A 21,292-nucleotide genomic window follows, 5' to 3' on the forward strand; every position below is an offset into this window, starting at 1 on the left:
TACTTTTCTGTAAGTCAGTCTGACAGCAGCACTGTCATTCAATTTTGTGCTACATCTGGGACATGCGTTACATGGAAGATGGTTCACAAACTTGTCATTGGTAAATCTGTTGTCTCCAGGCACAGCTGTTCTGCTTCTCAGATGAAGCAGATGTGTTCCTGGGATTCATCAGGCCACACATGTGGCCCCACTGCCTTTTGTGGGATCGTGTTCTCTCTGACACCATAGGAGGAGACTGTTGTTTCCCAGATATCTTCACCCAGCTACCTCTTTTCTGAGTCTGAGCACTCTGGCAATGTTTTGGTAGATGCCAATTAATCACACTTTTCTCCAGGTAACAGTCTGCTTTCTGAGTGTATAACTGGAGCAGCCGTGTTTTGGGTGTGTATTTGCAATTTTGCTATTCCAGATCAAGTGAAAGAAAAGTCTGGTCCATACTATGTAACTTGAGGTAGCATTTTATTGTAAAGCATCACAATGTCTTTATCTCCCTCATGGCATGAAGGATAGATAATGAGCCATTAGCACAAAGTCCAGTAGTCCATGAACAGCTATAGAGTAATGAGTCTGAAAAGTGATAGTCATCTAAAATAGAAGACAGAATTAGCAGGCATCCTAGACCAGAAAGATTCTATAGCTTAATTTATTTTTCTTTCATTAATGACCAGACAGGTTTAATTATTTTTCTCTGACAGAATCCTTCAGGGCTTCCTATTTGTCTCTTTGACCTAAGCAAGGCACTGCAGTGACAGTTATTTTCACACTGAGTATATGGAGGGTGTTGAAGTCCAAGCTGGACAGTGACAGAGGTCCCAACAGCATGACATAAGTGGACATGTGCATGTCTGTGGGAATTAGCATGTTGCTCCTGATGCTCAAGAGAAGCTGGTTTCCTGTGGGACTATGCTGATATAGATAAAAGGGTTGATGGAGCTTTTTAAGGATTTGGGTTTTTTTGTCAGTGAGCCTTCTTATCTTGTAGGTCCTGACAAAGAGCACGGGGGACTGGTGGGGGTGTGTGGGCTGGGTGCTTGCCCCCATTCCTAGTGGCAGGTAAGACCAACCCATTTCCTTTCCGTTCTTGAAGAGTTCAAGTGGGTCTGAGCAGTGAACTTTTGAGCTTTGCATGGCTAAGTGAAAGCCACACAACTAAATTGGGACTTACCTGTGTCTGAGGCCATATTTTCTTCAGCAGATATAAGGAAATTGTACTTGTTTAGAACTTTTTTATAGCGCTGGGAAATTGGGAAAGAAAATCTCATATGAACTCTGTGGGAAGGGACTGTTAGCAGGGAAGGTACTGTGATACAACCCCTTGTGATTTGCTGACATTTTAGTGTTTGGGTTTGTACATGTCCAGCTTTAGGGTTGTATTAATTCTGTTTTACACATTTTTTTTCATTTTTTTTTTTAGTTATTACTATTATCATTTCGTATTCTGACATTGAGAACATAGCTCTTCAGGGAGCAGGCACACAGAGCTATTGATTAGCTTATTTTTCTATGTTTATGAATGCTAATACTCTGTAATAGTTAAACAGAAAGAAGCTGTGACACGTTTAGCGAATAGCTGATTTTGTCTTGGCAGTTCTGAAAGTATCTGTTCATATATAGAGTCAGTTACCTATGCCAATTTTCTTCTTAAGTTCTCTCAGAAATACAACCCTTTTGTTTTAATTGTGTTTCCATAATTGTAATTCATTCTCTGTTTCTAATGTTATCTTCTGGATTCTGCACCTCTTTCCAGACTTGTGTCGAGGGACTTGGTCACTGTTGGTAGGATGTCATGTTAATTAAGTCTTGTTCATATTACCTAAACTGCACTCTTCAGAGTGATGGACTAATTTAATTGTATCATCTTCTCTAGGAGGTTCCATCACAGTGGTACAGTTATTATCTGCAATTGAGCTTGTAACCTGGAAGAACTGTTGCACCTTGGGTGCAAACCAGTTGGATAAAAATATCCCACTCCATCAGATGGTGTTCTTAAAAAGCATAGGAACATCATTATCTGTAGAGACCTAAGTACTGGAAGCATCTACAGTGGCACACAATATGAACTTTGCTGCTCAACTGCATTCATCTCTGGTGCCTTCTTGGAGCTCAGGAACAGGCAGAAAAAAGGACTACAGAAGTGGAGGCAAGATGAGTCTGGTTTGTTTAGCCTGGGAAATCAAAGATTGATAGGGGATGTGACTGACTATCAGTGCATTGCTCAGGGAAGCAAGGGCTTATTTGAACTGATGGGGAAATCTGGCACAAGAGCAAATTGAAAATTGTCCACAAGTATATAAAGAGACACAGGAAAAACTAGCATACTTTGAGCTGGAGATTGGTAAGTTTTGGAAAAAAATTCTTAAAGCACCCTGTCTGTGCTCTTACTCTGAAGTTATAAATGTAATTAGTAGCAAGCAGTATATTGGCTAATGTGGATGTAAGGCTGAGGAATTATTGAAGTGGTCCCAATTCAAATCCTGTGTACAGTGAATATCAAGTACAAACAGGAGTGTTTCCATTCTATTCTAGAAAATGCTGCTGTACAAAATCAGGCTGCTCTTTCCCTACATTATGATGATGAGACACATGTTGTTAGGCAAGAAAAAGTATTGATACACAGCTGTGTGCCTTTCCATGGAGCTTTAATGGGTTGCCTTTGAGTAATGACTGAACATTCATCTGTGTAATGCTGAAGTACTATATGCATCAAAAGTGCCTAAGGATTTATCCTAATTTTATAATTTTTTGATAAAAATCTGCTAATAGCTGCAGTTGCAAAATATAAAATTCTAATCTGTTAATGTCTGAAATTTTTGGTTACAGAAGTGAAGGTTGCTGCTGTGTCTTGTAGTCTAGGGAGTCTTATCTGCCTAGAAGCAAAAATGTCAGTTTTCTTCAGCAACAGTTAAGATACGGCACTGTGTGTGCACACAGAGAATAACAAACCGAAGACAGAACTGGGTTTAAGCTATTTTAGCAGTTTCTGTAGAACAGAGCAGATAAGCAATTATAATGTGCCGAAAAGCCATGAGGACTTGATGAACCCACTTTCTTTTCCTTCCTGTTGCATACAGTGCCAAAATACTAAGTATATCGTGCCTCTAGGCTTGGAAAAAGATTTTTTAATTTTCTCAGGGTTTTTCAAGCTATAAATGTGGATCATATTTTGTTTGTTTGCTGGCAGTAACAATGTAGGAATGGTGGTGTTGTCAGACCAAGCATCCATCTACTTTGCTAGTAGATGTTTGGGGCTTAAAGCAAAAAGGGGGAAAACCACAGTCTGTACATAATAACCCTTTCTGTGGCACACGCTCCCAGTGCCTGTTGGTCAGCAGCATAAGTACTTCCCAAGCCAGAAGCTGCATCTAGATATTTGCATTTATTAACCTTTACATCTGATAAGTTTTTCTCCTGAAGTTTTTTGGAATTCATTTATGCTTGTGACCATCTGTGCAGGTAAACTACAAAATTAACAATGGTTGGTGTAAATCTGCTTGAATGGATACAATAATTTCATGTAACAATGCCACATTCAGACCATAATAGATGGAACAGGTTTGGTTGCTTGATTGGTTCACCTTTGAAAAACTATTGGCTGGATGTCCTGAACTGAGGGCCAAATCCGTAAGATAGAGAGGTACTTCAGTCTTGTCAGGCAGACATTTTGATAGCTTCGAATGTCTGCTTTCTAACATCTTGCAGAGGAAATGGGTGGAGAACATTGTGGTGATAGCACTTTCTGCTGCCCCTGAGAAAGGGAAAGCAGCAAGAATGGGAACTTCATTCTGAACTTCAATATTGAGGTCAGTATTGAGGTCTTGAGACATCACAGTGAAGCTTTGTGGCACAGTGAATACAAGTACTTCCACTTACTTTAAATGGCACTTTGAGACAGGCCACTCAGATGTCTGTCTCGTGCTGGCACTAAGCAAACAATATTTTTCAGTAATTATTTTGTCATCTGACAGTGTGCAGTGTCTATCCCAGCCACCAGCAGACTTGCAGGGAAAATTGCTGGCTGCTGATTTGGATTCCTGCATGTGCTCTCTGCCTCTTGTTTCGGGAATATCCAGCTCATCTCTCAAAAGGTTCTTCCAAATCTCCTACTTCTATACATCCCAAGTTGAGGAGGGAGAGACTTAGTCCAAGGCAGTTGCTTATTTTGAGAGATAATCTCAAAGATTTCCCAACTGTAATGGATGTAATTGTGCACTGCCTTTATTAGATGAGCAGCTACTCCTGTTACACAACCAGCTTTGCACAGGTAAACAAGAGGTTGCTTATGGCTGGTGTTACTGCAGTGGTTTTCCATTCATTTCAGCCTGAGAGGCTGAGCTTTTGTGCAAGTTGTTGTAGAATTCTTTTGCTTCAGTGATCCTGAACTTTTGTGCCCAATGAATGGGAATGTGAAATGCATTATATTTTACTTTTTATGCAATAAAATGGTCTATTTTGGTTATTAGAGCACAAGAGTTTGGGAAAACAATATTAAATCATTGTTGAAGTGCACATATATGTTAGGCTTGATGTTTGCTGATGGGCAATGCTTTATAATTAGCTCTGCTGAAGCCTCATGCAAGCCCTGTGCTTGAGGCTACAGTGCTAAAGATGGCAGATGTAGACTGCAGAATTCAGACTTACATCTTAGTAGTCAGCTTCAATTTAAGTTTTATAATGATGCATGGGAAAGTAGGACAAGATAATAGTGCAATAATTTTTGTTTTGGTTTATATTCTGATTTATGTAGCAAAATATCCACAATTCATTCCTTGAGAGAACCAGACATAACTGAAAATGTATATGCAAGAAGGGCGTTAAAGAATTTCTTTATTAAAGTTCGCATAGGTTTAAGAAGTGCCTAAAATGCCTGAAGAAAGGGCCTCTTGATGCTTCGTTGAATGTATAACTACCTTCAAGAACCCCGTGTGTTGTTAGATGCATCTTTGCTGAAAGGAGGAGTTTCATGTGTGGGATTCCTCTCATAGTGTATCAGGGGGTGAGTTCTAATGCCAAGTGTTTTCACCTTTCCATCTTTATATACTTGTTAGCTTTCCAAAGGGCCATGTCTTCATAAATCACAAATGAGTAGAGTTGATAAAAACTTTAATCTGATAAAAACGATGAGTTTTTCATGCAGCTAAATTAAAGTTTTCTTCACTGTTAGCTGGCTTTTCATGAGGAGGTTGTATTACAGCTTAGGTCTAAGATTAAATTTGGATGATTAATATGAAGATGTTATCCTCTTATTTCATTATCTATTTGCTGTAAGAGGTAGAAGTTCTCTAATCAGCTTTTCTTGCTTTTTAGCAGAATTAGTCTCTATACAAGTTTCCAGCTATTTTGACAGTGAAAAAGGAAAAACTGATGAACCAGAAAATTAATATTCTTTTGACGCTATAATTTCAAAACTGTTAGTTAAATCATATTCTCATTTACTGGAAAATGAATATTTTGCTGTACAACTTGCAGTGTTGTGTCTCTGCCCAGTGTCTAAGCCTTGTGAGGTATGGTTTTTAGTGTTAAAAATTGGGCTTCTGTTTCTGGCAATCTGGCAAAGGCTGATGCTTTTGGTAATTAAATTTCTTCAGTAGTGAACGGCGACGTGTCAGGCGCCTAGTTCAGGTGCTGCTGGGCTGTGGTGAGGAAGGGAAGTCTTCTGTGTCTCAGGGCGCAGGCAGGGCTACACCGCAGCTGGTTCTCCAGGAGATACCTTGGACCATGGCCACTAAGCATTGCCAAATGTGGGCTGTTAGCTCTTGAAAGGAGCATCTGCCTGAGCTCGTGTGGTACAGCCCTGCCTGGCTTCCTGCATCTTGTCTAACCCAGAGCAGCAAACACAAGGCAGGATTTTTACCCTGCAAGTACTGGTTCAGGTTTTCATGGCACATGTATCTTCCATGCATCTCAAGGGAGTTTTTAACTGGTTTTATAGCCCAACAGACTTGAGCTGCCTGGGGAGAAGGGGCTTGAATGTAGCGATTCCTGCAGCTGGCTGGCTGTCTCCTTGGTCATTCCATGTGGGAATATTTGCTAGTTACCCCATCGGCTATTCCCTCACAGGGATGAGCTGGGAGTGCCTTGGTGGCAGGTTTAATCCATATTTTCTTGCAAAGAGCTGAAAGCATTGGCTATGGTTTGGCATATATACCCCAAGCCAAGCCAGCACCTCTTTGTCCCTCTGGCATTGTTTTTGGTGGAAACCCACATTCTTTCATCTCGCTCAGAGCTGTAAGCTGAACTACAGTGTATTTTAAATGAAAACATATCTGTAACTATGGGCATGGAAGAGAAGAACTACAGTCTGCAGATATTACAAGAAAGCTTTAAATCCCCTTTTTTAATGAAATGGTAGGGATAGTGCTTTGACACTGTCTGCTTTGTACCTGGAGGTACTTGTTGTCTTACCTCAAAATAATTCCAGTGGTTTAATGACAGAAGTGTTGTTGTTTTTGTTTGTTTTTTTTTGAACAGCAAATTGAAAAGACTGGAAAATAATATGAGCCTAGGGGAGATGAGTGAATAAGCATCTTTTTATATATTTTGTTGCTTTTGTAGCTGGATTGTCAAAAGCTATTGGCGAGATGAAGTTTGGAGGATAGTTCATGTGTTTCTTGAAACCAGCTTAAAAAGTTTTAAACTCCAGCCTTTTAAGTATGCAAAGCACTGGCAAAGGTCTTGCAAGGAAGTGCTTAAGGGGCAGAAAACATGAACAGGAAAAACAGGCATACAAGTGAGCCTGTTACCTTCCATGCCAAACCTTATCTGGGGATTGTGCAGTGGTGGCTGTTCAGAGTATGTATATTTGTCTTACAGTGCTCATTGATGTTAATCAAATTCAGGTAATGATAACAATTTTATATTCAGAAAGGGTGCTTGTTACCATCAACCCTGAGACTTTGGTAGGACTTTGTGTGTGGTGGCTCCATGAATGGCTCCCAGCAGGAACATCATGATCCCCTTGAGAATAGGGGATGTATGTGAAAGTGAAGTGGGCTGGAAGGATGTGAGGGTCACCCAGCCATGGCTGCAATAAGATGTAGGTACAGCATCAGATGGAATAAAGTGAACTATTTGTCTTTTGACTTCTCCCCTTGCAGACAGTCAAACTCATGTAGAGTGTCTTTGGGGACACACCATTTTCAGATCTGACTCTGACAGGGCCAGAAATCAGATGCAAAACCTGGCTTGTCAGTGAAGAGTTGTCATGGTGAGTTTTTTGGGGGGTGTAAGTTGAATAAGCCTACAATTATCTTCATATCAGTTTGCATGTCTCCTGAATTATATAGAAGTCTTTGGGCTGTTTTAAAAGGAACTTTATTTTGAAGACAAAATAATAAGGAATGTATTAATTATTGAGCAAGGTTTCTTACAGAGTAGCTTTTTTAAAGATGGTTGTGTATAGCTCCTTTCATAATTAACAGAAGGATAGGACTATGGAGTAATTTGCATTTAACACATTGTCAAGTGCAATCTGATCTATCAATAATTAAACTATAGACTGGTGATAGTTTAGATTTTGTTGTTGAATTGCAACTTCAGCACATCAATTCATTTGAATGTAAATGTATTGATAACTGTCTAGAGGCTTCAGAGTGAGGACTTCATCCATTAATCTTGTGAACTGAGGTGTGAACCAGTGGTGGGGTAATGATGCAGCTGTTTCATTTCCCTTGTTATAACTGAGATGAGTGACACCTCTTTCCACAGAGCATGACTTCTGCTGTGTCCTGAAAGTGTGATTAGGAGTGTGAGCTTTGAGTGCAGATAAGAATGATCCTTCAGTGGGTTTGGTACATTGTTTCATTTTATAGGTTTGTTAGATATAGTACACACACATATTGCAGTGTGCTGTGATCTATTGTGACGTGGTGACTGTGGGAAGTCTTACAATTTGTCTTAGCAGCAGCTAAGAAGTAATGATATCTCAGCAAGTAAAACATGTCGGCTCCACTTGTATCTTGTCTCCCATCTTATGCAAGTTCTACAGGCATGTAGAACTGTGGGCTTTTTTTGGTTTTGTTTTGTTTTCTCAGTCACGCTGTCTATTATGTAACTTTCTCCTAGCATGTGCTAGGCAAATTCTGTCCTTTTTTATTACTGTTACAATCTTTGAGAATACAACTGGGGATTTCTTTGGTGTTCTGATGTAAATGTCACTCTGTAAAAAGGCAGCTGAATAGTAAAACAATTAGGAAATGCAATAAATCAAAGATGTGAAGCATTATGTATGGAGCCTGCTTTATTCTTGCTATGCTTTCCAGCCCTCTGCCCCCTTGGGCTCTGTCATAAGTAAGTGCAGTTTATGCAAGTCTGAATGTTTCTTCCCATTGTTCCACCCTGACTATAAACCTATTGATTTGAGTTAGTTTAAACAAGCCTGGTATTTAGCCGGTAGTATGGTAATTTTTTTTTATAGCTCTTGGAAGAGTTAGCGCTCAGCATCTCACAGGAGACTGACTACTTGTTCTTACGAAATCAAATACTCAGTGATGCAGAGACTGAACATTTGCATGCTTTGTGCTCTAATTGCCTTGATTCTGCACAATGACTGTTCCCTATCAAGTTAGTGACAGAGACAGGAGGGGGGCACAAATCTAGGGGGAAGAAGTGCAGTCCACAGGGATTCTGTCCTGCCTCGCAGAATCCCATGGCTGCAGATGCTGAGACTTTTCTTGGAACAAGGGTCATTTCTCTTCTGCATTCAGCTGGTGTCATTCTCCCACTTTTTACTTGAAGTATGGTAATCCTTTCCTGACCAGCTTTCCTAGATGCAAGCAGGATTTCCTCACACTTGCCTATATAGAGCTGCTCTTCCCAGGCGTTGCGCACACTTACTGCCTGGAGCATCTTAATCGCTGTGCTATGTATGCATGTCTCATACCAAAAGTAGTCGCTGCTTCTGCGTTCCTGCAGCAGCAGCAGCATAGAGCAGCATCCTTCTCAGACTGTGCTTTTCGGTTTTGAAGAAAGTTGCCTAGTATTGTCTCTGGATTTGTCCTTTCCTGGTTTTATGGATCATGAAGGTTTCATCATTTCTTGTAAAGAGCAGTGCTGGCAGTGTTCTCCTGTGCTTCTAAGGACTGCTTTCCAAATGTTTTAGCTGTGGAGACATGAAGACTAAATTGAGCCTTTCCTGCAGTGAGAATTTCCATTCCACTTGCCAATAATGCATGAGTTACAAATTTAATGGCAGACCTTGAGGTATATAAAAATTTAAGTCCAGAAAAAGGTAAGGATGTTTGAGTTTGGAATTACTCTAGGAAGAGCTTGTAACATTTCTGGAAGTGCTATAGAAAAATCAGGTAACTTTACCCTTATGGCTGGTGAGTCACATACAATATGTGGACATTGTTAGTATGAAAAATATGTGCATATATATATATATATATATATATATATATATTCCTGAATATTTAAAAGGAAAACTTGGAATTTTTGTATTGACTTGAAAGTATATTTGTCCATGAAAACATAATATGTATTGTATGTGAGATGCTGCTATGACATGGACGTACTGCACTTGTGTGTTACCTTAAATTATTAAAAACGTATCTGTGTGTAGAGAAAAATATATATAATCTTGACATTTTCATCTCTTGGTCATTTTGTTGTGGCATAGCTTTCTATGGAAAAGAGTTTCTGTGGCTAGTTGTTGGGGTTTTTGCCCTAGTAGCACTTACAAATAGTATAACACACCTGCAAAGGATGTGTAAAATTTTAATCAAATAGCATTGGGTGGTAAAGATGTGTCTTTTCAAGAATTGCAGGAGGATGGTACAAAACAGGAAGGCATCTTGAATAACTTTCTCCAGTAACTTGTAGTTTACAATTTCTGACTTTGTTCAATTTAAGTCATTGCTGGATGGAAAGTGGTAATTGGCTTAAGCATCTTAAGTGGAGGCTGTAGTGCTGTGGAAAAATCATGAGGGATAAAATTTATTTTTGTATTTTTCTTATCCTTAATCATGTTGGATTATATGCTTTTAAAGAGAAAACAACACAATTTACAAAATACATTTAGCAGAGAGCTGGCTTGCCAGAATGGGGTAGTTCAGAAGACATTTGCTAACAATATTATCAATAAGTTGAAACCAAACTAATCTAAAATAAAACCACCAAAAGTCATGGATTGTATTTGAAATATCATTTTGCCCACTATGAAACATGTTAAAAAGGATTAAGGGCAGTGTTGGCGATTAATATATACTGATTTTTTTAATTAATATTTATTTAGCATGGATTATTTTATTTGACAAATTTTTTTTTTTAACTAGAGAAAATTACTGGAAATAGACACAGCTGTTGTACAAGAAATTGATATATTTTTAAAGAAAAGGTCAGTGATTTGTATATCCTCTCAGGGAAGGAACTGTATGCTACAGTTCCAAATGCTGTGTTTTTATTTTAGAGGTTTTGGTTACACAAAACTCTACATTAAGCTTTGATGCATATGGTTAGGTAAAGGAGACCAGGTGTTACTCCATCTGAGATGCAGAAGGTAATGGATATGTCCCCATTCAATAATTTACAAGAGCTAGCTTATTTGAAGGGGGTGTTTTTTGAGCAGTCTTGGAAGAAAAGCATCAGGTTTAAGTTTTGAAGCTCATGTAAATGTGTGTGTATGTGTAGATAAGCAGGTTTCATACCAAAGTACTCAGCTGATGGTGAAAATCTGTCTGAGGTCATTTTTTAGTCAGTACCTTTTTCTTAGGCAGATATAATAGCAACTGCCAAATTTCTGTTGATCTTTTCCAGTTAGCAGCACTACCGTTTCTCTGCCTGCTGGAGGTGGTTAAAGGATGCAGCAGCAGCAAGTGCAACACCATGTGACTTGGTATCCCTTGCATTCAGGTTCGGCTGCTTTGGTGGTGTTGCAGCAGTGCATGTGGGGTCATGGTTGGGCGACTGGGGTGCCCACAGCACCAGGCAAGCACAGACTGTGGACAGTGCATTTCGTAGGCATGAATATATTCATGTGCTTGAATGTTGGAAGAAGGCAGATTACTTCATCTTCTCTTGCTCAGGCTGGTGATCACTGATGCTGATAACAGCAGGATCACACCCCTTGCACAATTTAGGCACAATAAGAGTGCTTGTATGACGTACAGCACCTGTATAAGGGGATAGCTGAACATACAGGTTCTGTGTGTGCTGTTGCTGGCTGGGTGTCTGATTTGCTCTTCAATAAGCACTTGCAGGAAGCAGTAGCTCTGCACCTGCGAGTAGCTTGGCTGTGAGTTCATATGCGACTTCTAACCACTGTGAACAGGAAATGTGCATGTGCAATAAGGGGTATCAGCAGTGGGACATTAATGGGCATGGCACAGGAGGAGCGGTATGGACTTCCCTTGTTCATGGGTCTGTATCTTTGGCTAATGGGGTCATAGTACTTGGTAGTTACCTTGTTGTTACTGCTTTAGCAGAGCACTAGGGTTGCAGCTGGTACAGCTAAGCAGAGAACTGCATTGTATTTCATTGACAGACTATTGCAGCAGCCTTTTTTAACGTCATTATTAGTGCTTCTTTGGGACTCTTGTATCCTTCGTTGCATCTGACCAAGTGCTTGTGTCCTGGGTTCAGCAGTAGCAGTCATGTTTCTCCTTCTTGGTAGCTGATGCAGTGCAGTGTTTTGACTTTCGGCCTGGGCCGGTTCACCCCTCCTTAGTCAACCTGGTGTGCCTCAGCTCCCTGTGGCTCACCGTATTGATGCCGGCCTTAGCGCGGAAAGTCAAAACACTGCACTGCACCAGCTACCAAGAAGGAGAAACATGACTGCTACTGCTGAACCCAGCACAGCTTGTAAACCAAGTATTAAGTATAGACACTAGAATAGTAAGTGATATATAAATAAATTACCTCAGAATGGCATACACAGTGGATATCGAAGGCATTAGCCTCCTCCTGTGAAGAAATTAGGTCTTCCATAAATTTAATCCCACTAATGTCTTAAATCTATCACAGTATTATGTGCACTTGCAGTAAAGTAACATATGCATATGGTTCAAAGCCTCTGGGTTGTTTGGTATGTTCTGATGATGTTACCCTGTGTGAAGTGAAACGCCTCACCTGCCAGCCTAAAAAGAGCGTCTCTGTGGTGTGCAGTGTGGAGTGCCAAGTCCTTCTGTGGCACCACTGAAGTTTCATAGGATGCTGGAGTTGGATACTGAATGCTGATGGCTGAGTGAAAGGTGTGTAATCTGCTTCTGTATGCTTGGTATATACTTTGTGTTCCGTTTTTTTGTTTGTTTGTTTGTTTTGTGTTTTCTGTGCTTGTGAATTAAATAAGCTCCTGTTTCAATAAATCTACAGGACACCATCATCTTGTGATACTGATAAGGTTCTTAGAATTTGCTGGAGAACTGTGCCTTTCTGAAAGTATAGGGCAAAATTTAGAACTGTTAAAGTAACTCTTTCATTGCTTTGATGATGGCCAGATGCCAGCACTGAGCTTACCTACAAGGGGAAATATGTGTGCTTATTTTTCCTCTTTACCATGAATTTTGAAGTAGTCCCTTAAGAAGTTCATGTCTTAAAGGGCAGCCTGTTAGTATACAGGCAGCATTTTGTGCTGGTATGTGTGCTTCTTGGATGACTAACATTAAAGTCATGGGAAACCATAAGCTGTCTTTTTTTATACAAGTGACGGAAGTGACAGAAAAAAGCTGCACCAAGGGAGGTTTAGATTGGATATTAAGAAAAATTTATTCACTGAGAGGGTGATCAGGTATTGGAACAGGATGCTAGGGAAGTGGTGGAATCATCGTCACTGGAAGTGTGCAAAAACCATGAAGATGATGAGGGCCTCAGTGACAAGGTTTAGTGGTGGTCTTGGCAGTGTAGGGTAACAGTTGGACTTGATGATCTTAGAGGTCTTTTCCAACCTAACTGATTCTGTAATTCTCTGTGTTTCAATTGGGTTCTGACTGATACTAAAAAAAACCCAAACCTGCAGGTGAGGAAGTTTACCTGTTCTAGGTCAGATTATTGCTGTCCTCAGCAATGTAACAGTAACTGGTTTGGAGGCATTTTCACATTACTGGTAGAAACATTGATCAGCATGAGACTTGTGCACAAATAGATGCACAAAACATGATTATTTTTGTCAATAAAATTACTTTGGTGTTTGAGACTCAAGTCATTGTTTGTCCACAGACGACTTACTGTTGTGAGTGGCTTGCACTGAGGTAATCTGAGAATAGAATCCACATGTTTCTTTAGCAAAATTGCTTTCTGAGGCATTTGAATAAATTATTTCATATAATCAGTTATGCTGTAGTCTTCATTACTTCTAAAGGTTTATTAACTCTACCTTCATTTCTATTCTGTTTCTTTTTTCTACCTCCTATTCTTACCAAGCCCCAGATGTGGATTTATTTGGCATTATTTGGCAGCCGAAGGGGAAGCAATGCTTCCACCAGTCCAACCACTGTCGCAACCCATCATGATGAGTGGGCTCCAGGTCCTGGGGACTGGATCCTTTTCCACCCACTTCATCCTACTTCATACAGCTAGCTGCTCTTGTGCCCGGTGTTTTATTCCCCTGACCAGGATGTGATGCTGTACAGGTGCCAAAATTGCTGTGACATTGCTATTTGCTGATAAATTTGTAGACATTAGAATTCATTGTTTGCACTGAAGCTGAGACAGTTTATCCTCTGCACGTCTTCTGTGTGGGGACAGAAGCAAGCTTTATGAAGGGTGTTCTCGTGAGGGTTTTATTCTTTTGTTTTGTTGGAGAAGTTGAGGGGAGGGAAATATAAAAGAATAGCATATTTCTGGGGCAGAAGGGAGGGGATCTGACCCAGCTCAGTATGTTGCAGTGGGAAATGTATTTCATTGAAGACCTGGGTAGTATTGAGGAACAGTGATGACATTCAGTGCTGTACAGCAAAGGCAGGCTTAGAAAAAGACATAGTTGGTTATCGGTCATATGATCCTACTTTATGTACTTATTGATTTTTAGAGGGCAGACATTCTGGGATTCTGGAAAAGAAAGATTTTACTGTTTTGAACTCTGATCTCTGTATCCAGAGGCACAGCTTCAGGGGTGCCTTTCAGACTTCTTTATCAGTTGCTGTGTGGCCTCAAAGGAGAAGCTCATGTCTTAGTGCTGCTGGGGAGCATACACAGGTGACTCAGCTGAGCTACTCAGAGTGAGTTAATGCTGTTTTTTTCTGGGAACTGAGCAAACGCTTGCCTAGTTGAAAGGCGACCCTAGGGTTTCCTTTGGAGAGATGACCCTAGAACAATGTCTTATATTCCATGTGAATGGTTACAGTGGAGTGAAGGTGCTGCCCGAGAAGCCAAATGTGCCTCTGCCCTTTGCTTGTCCTGAACTGTACTACTTTGGCTACCACAGCAATATGTATGTACAGACCTGTCCACTCATCCTCCTTGTTGGCAGGTGTTGTAGAAACTGTCCTTCTCCATTTCGTCCTTTCTGCTGCTGCTTCCATTTGCTCTATGGTGTCATTATCAATTGCTGTGCCCTCCCTGCTTCAGGAGTCCTCATGCAATAGTAGGGATTAGGATGTGCAAACTTGTCAGCTGTATTTGCTTAATAAATATACGTTCTTTGTTCACTCTATTGATGTGAGGATGTGTTTTGGCAGTTGGCCGTGTCTGTGGTTACATGGTTGTGTGTTTTCAGTGTTGAGAAAGGAGTAATTCAAGGAATGGAAAACTTACAGTCCTCAGACATGCGTTGCAGTGGCGCAAGAGCTCTTGAACAGCTTTGCTGCAGCCTATTTCTGAAGAGCCTTGTTCTTAAGCATCACCCCTCTTGTTTGCATATTATTTAGTGAATTTACAAGTGTAAGTCGGTTTTCAGATTTTATGATTTTCATTCATTCGCAATTGTTTTGAGTGTCAGAGTTTGTGTTTGGCTGGACTATTTGTTTTGATTCTCTACCTTCTTGAGGGCTGAAATGAAATACCTGCATGTTTTTTCAGCTGGGCCTTGCAAGGACTAACATCAGCCTTTGACATCTCTGCTGGTTTTGTGTAACTTCCTTGAGGATTTTGAGATTTGCAGAAGTGTGAGAGATTGTCCATCTCATGTCCATAGACTTCACAGAGATTATGATTCAATCCACTCTAAGAAGCTTAATGTAAAATTCCATCAGGTTGAAAGAGTTGCTGCAAATCAAATTACAATCTGGCATAAAATATGACGTGTGGCTATTAAAAATGGTCCTGACTGGGGCTGCCATGGATTCCCCCAGACCTGTGGTCTCTGTTCTCCTGGGCTTTTTGCCCATTACGTAATAAAACAGCAATCAACAATTTGATGACATTAGTGGTAAGCTGCGTGGTCTGCTGGATATTAGTGCTGTTCTATGGGATTTAGATAAAATGTGCTTGCTGGGGAATGGAGGTAGGGAGGAAATGGCTTTAATGGCATTAGTGTAAAGGCAAACTTACAACTTTCATATGATTAATAAATGATGCAAAAAAGGGTGATGAGAAGAATTCAGACAACTGAGAATACTGGGGGTTTGGTAGTTTGTTGCTGGGGTTTTGGTTGGTTTTTTTTTTGTTCTATTGGTTTTGGGTTTTTTTTGGTTTTTTTTTTTGTTTTTGTGGGGGAGTTTGGGGATTTTTTTGGTGGTGGTGGTGTTTTTTTTTTTGGTTGCCTGTTTTGGTTTGGTGATTTCATCCAGAGTATCTTCACTACTTGAATCCTGACAGTTTAATTTCATACTGTTCTCTAGCTCAGGAGTGTGTGTGGGTTTTGGGTTGTTTTGTTTTTTTTTTTGTTGGTTTTTTTTGTTTGTTTGGGTTTTTTGTTTTTTGTGTTTTTTTTTTTTTTAATATATATACTTCTTCAATGCCTGCTTCTGGGAATGTGCATCAGTGTCAGTAAAAATGGATTCCAAACTGGATCCAAGTACATGACTACAGTGGTGGAAGCATGCTGAGACTCCTTTGTTAACTACTAACCACACACTTTTTGTAACAGCCCCATTTAGAGTTCAGTTTCTGGAATTTGTGTGTGGGGGGGGTGTGTTAAATCTGAAAACTGAAGAGAATAACAACTAAGATAAACCATGGTTTCTGTAGTGTAAGAGCAGTTACCTTATGTTGAACCTCTTGGGATGCTGCGTCCAGTGAATCACAGGAGCTGTCTGCAGAAGTCCTGGCAATTGTGTGGGTGGGAATAGTGTTTGGTAGTACCGGAGGGTCTTTTGGCTCTTCCCTCTCGGAAGAGAGAGCAAACAATGTATCTGCAAAGTGTACAGTGAAACAAAAACACCTGAAAGTGGGGGGAGAAGAGCTGATGTTGCAGTTGAAAAAGTAACTTCTGCGTTTTATGGCTTTCTTTTATTTCCTCAAGCTTAATGTTGGCTTTATGCGGTTACTGCATATAGTTTAGAAACGTGGCTCATCCTCTTTCATAATTATACTTCTCATTGTTTGGTAATGCTCTTTATACCTTATTTAATCTTTTTGTTTTGTCAGACAGCTGTAACATTAAGTCCATAAAAGCAGTGGAGTTGGGATAACCCAGAAAACGGCGTGCAGTGTTGGCTGTCACGTGTGGGCGATGGGGCAGCTGGTACATGCCAAATATCCCAGCTGCATCCCAGCCAGCATCCCTTGGGTGCCAGTGCCTCTCCTGCATGGTGCCTGCCTGTTGGCTCCAATTGCACAGTGACCCGCGTATTTATTTAATCTTGGATAACATGTTCTATGGGGAGTGGATATTTGTTTCACTGATGTGATGTGCCCTGTATAGTAAAGTGCATTTCTGTTTTACTGAAAGTGGTGCCAGGTGTAATGTTTTAATTCCCTAAATATTTTCCATCTAAAGGGTTCTGCACACCTTAGGGCTTTGTAGTGAAACACAGCAGCAAGCAGATGTATAAGTCATAACTATGACTGTTGAGAATTAAACCAAGTTAATTGCAAACCCTTGAATAACAGGTCATGACTGTTAAACCTGTGAACAGAGCTGTAACTTTCTGTGAGAGATTCTTGCAGGGTGCAGTGCTAAGCTATTCGCTGGTTATTAAAGACCCGATTACATATCGGGATAGATTAGAGCAGAGCTGGATGGACAGTAGCATTGACTGATTTGTGGCAGATTAGAGTGCTTTTTGAACATAAGACCACGTATGGTTAGTGGTCAGAGTTCCAGCTTAGTGTTCCCAGGCAGCAGCTCGATTTATTCAGCAGCAAGGAGCTGTGCTGTCAGGTAGAATAAATAGAATCTGCCTAACGTGCAAGATTTCAAGTAACATCTGGACTTTCCAGGAGCTTGGATGGCTTTCCTCCTGGCTTCAGAGGTCTGCCATGTGCTGGGGAGTGTGGCCACTTCAGAAAAAGTCCAGCTGGCACAGATGGGTTTGTATTTGGCTTACTGTTAGAGAAGCAGCTCCTTCTGCAGAGGAGATGTGTGTACTACTAGGAATAGTTATCATTGTTTGAACTAGAAATCGGAAAACGCTTTTTGAACTCAGGTCTGTTTAGCTCTAAATGGTTATTTGGAAGGAAAAAATAGACTTTTTTAATATTATTAAAATCCATTAAACTACAGGATGTCTGGATGAATTTAGACTATCAAGAATAAGTTTGCATAAATCTGGAAAGAGAAATTACTAGTTTTCAGATTTTTATTTTTTTTCATTTGAAGGTAAAGCTTTAAATAAACAATGCATAAGCTTAATAATTTTGTATTTCCAGATTAACTTGCTTTGTTCTTGTAATATATAAACTATATTGTATTCTAGTTTCACTAAATTAATTTTCAGACTTCAGGCAAAAAATGCATAGCTAGTCCTTGTGTAAAAAAAAAACAACCCACCATTTAATGGAGATCATTATATGTCTTGTTTTCTCAAACTTCTGCATCGAGGAGCTGCTTCACTTACTTAGTATTCATGATTTAGCTAGACAATTAAATGTTTTTCTGAAGTGAGTTTTCCTATTCCTTAGTGAAAGCATTCTTGAATTGCTGTTCTGGAGCTTTATTCTGAACTGCCTTCACTTTATTCAGATGCTAACGTGCGGTGGTCTCTCTTTTATGAATGTCTGGCCAGAGACTGAAATTAGCATATTAGGAATAGATTTGAACAGGAGTTTTTTTTCTTTGTGTACTTATATTTTATAAATAGCTTTAAGGGGAGGACTATATTTTGTAAATGGTTTGCAGAGTTGAAATCCAATGGGCCTATGAATGGTGTGGCAGTTCCATTACCCTAGTCCTTTCTTTAGAAGTGGATTGTTTCTGTTATTAACACCTACACAGTAGGGACAATGTGATGAACTCTCTTACATGTTTACTATTCTTCTTTAAATGTTTGCATTTGGATGATATTTTCTGATGGAAAATTTCAAGCAGAAAAGATGGTGCTTATTTGGGCAGTGGGCTTCTTTGCAGGTGGCATCCAAAAAATGGAGAATGTTGAGATATTTGGCAGGAACTGGATTTCTTCCACTTTGAAAAAAAGTGTTTTAAAATCTGTTCCCTCTAACTTTGATTCAGAAGTCTATCTGCAAGTGTGTATGTGAAATGCATCTATAACAGTTACAAATGTGATACAGAAATTATTAGGCAATTGAAACAGTGAAGAGGTTTTGGTTTGTGGGTTTTTTGTTTTTTCTTTTCTCCCCATGGCTTTGTTGGCTGTAATTATCTGTGTGGCCCATTTTCTGCTTTTCTTACAGTAAAGAAATGTAGACCTCTTTCTTCTGCTGTTTGTTATCTGTCTTCAGCATCTTTAGTGAAGCCAGATTGTTGTTGGTTGTTTTTTTTTCCTATGATAACTGAGCTAATAAAAATAAAGACTTATGTAAGAATTAGGTTTTTTGTAAGACTTCTAATAATAACTGATAGCCTTGGGTGCAAATAAGCACACTTTTTGTTGAATAGCTTGTTGCTAAACCTCTTCCTTAGATAAAACACTGTTGCAATTGATCGCTCTAATGGTGTTGATACTTTTAATAGTGAAATAAGAACGTGTCTGAAGTTTGTATGCCAGGCTAATGCAGCGGTACAGATTTGCATATCCACGCACACACTGGTACAACTTTTTTTTGTGGAGAACCTTATTCCTGTGCTGGAGGACAATTATTGTATGTTAAGCATGAATCCAAGGCAAACTTGATCTAAACTCAGTTCCAAAATGAAAAGCTCAGTTTGCCAAGAGAAGGTGTGCGTGTATGTACATATGTAATAAGTTTTAGAGGTTTAGTTTTGCTTCAGTTAATCTTTCTTCAAGGTTCTGAATATTCCATCTCTTGTAGTGTAAAGGCTTGTCTTCCTGTTATTTTGTGCATCTTCAGATAGGTACAGGTTAAAACTGCCACAGTCAGTGTGTGGATATTGCACAACATCTATTTCTGGCTTGATCTATGTACTTTCCTGGCTCATCTTAAAGAACTTCCAAAGCCACATTTTCATTTCGTGTATATTATGTATATTCAGGGAAGGACATATATTTATGGACATATAAAGGACAAATTTACTGCACTCATGCATCTGATGCTTTCAGAACACTTTAGTTCTGTTTAGCTCAACCTGAGTCCTCTCTTTCCTTCAGGAAAAACAACTCGGTAAAAACTGCTTCTGATGCAGTTTATGTGATGTGGAGCTTGGCTTGCCATCTCCCTTTGTGTGAGGGAGCCAGGGGAAGCTGGTCCAGCAACCATGGCTGTTTGTCCCATATTTGACTAATGTTTGGGATGCTGTTCTGACTGCATCTGACCCAGAGACGCTTCAGAAGGAGCATCAGGCTTATTTTCTTTCACTGATAGCCTCAGAGTTGTGTGACTGCTGGAAGGCATGCTCTGGCCATATATCTGCTGTGGAGGTTAACTGAGAAGGGCGATCACAATGTGTTTTGGTGTACGAGAGCACTGTTGGGTTTCAGCTGGGTCTGAGTCCACTGCTGGATGTGCCACTTGCTGTGGGAGTTAAGGAGTTGTCAGGAGCTTAGAAAATAAATCCTGGTTCTGACAGAGAGGAGTGAGAGGGTGTCTTGGTCTTTGTTGTGATACCAAGAGGAGTATTGGAGAGAAATAATAGAGAGCAGAAGGGTGATAAGAAGTAAAGACAGACACAGATAGTGTTTGGGAGCCAGCCAGAGTGTAAACAAATCATCTGAGAGGTGAATGTGGAGTGATATCAAGTGAGGAGAGGCTGTGAATGGATATGAGACCGTAACTTAAGAGCATGGATCAAGAGGAAATGTTATCTTGATCCTACTGTTTGGAAAACTGTAGGAGGGAAGATGTGAGATGAAATGGAAGAGATGGGTATATTTTGGTCAAAACATAGAGAAACAAAGCCCTATCATCCTGGGTGGGATGATTAAAGGAAGTCATCACAGTATGTGCTTGAAACTTAGTAGCAGGATGGAGAGGGTGTAAATGTGTGTGGTAGGGAGGAGGGATTGTGTATTTATAAATCTGTTATCAATTCTAACAGTGTCAAAAGCACAAGATATAGGCTAAAAGATTAGCAGACCCAGAGGAATGGGAGTTTGAGTGATAATCTCACCATCTGAAATTTGCAGAGTACTGGGGTTTAAAATTACAGTAGTGTGTGTAATAATAGAAAATAATTAAGTGAGGTAAGTATTGAACAACTTTAACTTATTTAGCTTCAATACATGGTAAAGTTTTCTTTGCCTCCTTTGTTGTGAAAGTGTTTTGACAGATTATTTTTGATTTTATTTATTTTTTTCCCTATATGGAGAAGCTACTGAAGAAGAAATAATATGTCTCATACAGCAGTGACTAGTTTCTGTCATTAAAGGTGCAAATCGAAAATGTGATATGCTTGGCAGATGTTGGAAAGCCAGTAAGTCATTTTACTAGAGGAATTAGATGGCCATTTAGTTGAATTTATTCTGTCTGTTACACAGTTGAAAGATGCATGAGTGTTATGCAATCTGGGACTCAGATGGTTAAGCTGAAGAGTGGAACCAAAGGACTAGTTCGTCTCTTCTACCTGGATGAGCACAGAACCTGCATTCGATGGAGACCATCCAGAAAAAGCGAAAAGGCAAAAAGTAAACTTCTAATATTCCTTTTAATTTCTGGGGCAGTTCAGTATTAGAATGTGAACTACAGAGGGATTGATTAAATAAATGCTTTTTGATGCTTGTTTCAAATGTGATGTTATTCTTACATGAAGATTTTCAAGAGTGTGGGTAGAGTTTAACCACCTACTAAAAGTTCAGGATTATGAAAGGAAGGCAGTGTAGTTCAGTCTGATGTCAACATTTTCCATACCTCTATATGAATTATGAGCAAACTGAATATAACTGCAGGGAACTATTTTAAATAT

At 39.7% G+C, this 21,292-nt stretch overlaps 1 protein-coding gene across 5 annotated transcripts in view; it reads left to right on the forward strand.

The window, feature by feature from the left end:
• PLCH1 (phospholipase C eta 1) overlaps positions 1–21,292 on the forward strand; it is an 80,009-nt gene that overhangs the window by 17,194 nt on the left and 41,523 nt on the right. For 3 of the 5 annotated variants that reach the window (XM_061452688.1, XM_061452690.1, XM_061452691.1), the window contains exon 3: positions 20,868–21,014. The exons of 1 other annotated variant lie outside the window; for it this stretch is intronic. In XM_061452688.1, coding sequence (XP_061308672.1) covers positions 20,868–21,014 — 147 coding nt within the window. Of the gene's footprint in view, positions 1–8,716; positions 9,227–20,867; positions 21,015–21,292 lie in introns of those variants that run through there. One more of the 5 variants, XM_061452689.1, reaches the window with a different exon arrangement.

Source organism: Pezoporus flaviventris, unplaced genomic scaffold, assembly GCF_033815535.1.
Source record: "Pezoporus flaviventris isolate CSIRO_AGI_PZ_B2104156 unplaced genomic scaffold, CSIRO_AGI_Pfla_v1 ptg000013l, whole genome shotgun sequence".
Taxonomy (NCBI): domain Eukaryota; kingdom Metazoa; phylum Chordata; class Aves; order Psittaciformes; family Psittacidae; genus Pezoporus; species Pezoporus flaviventris.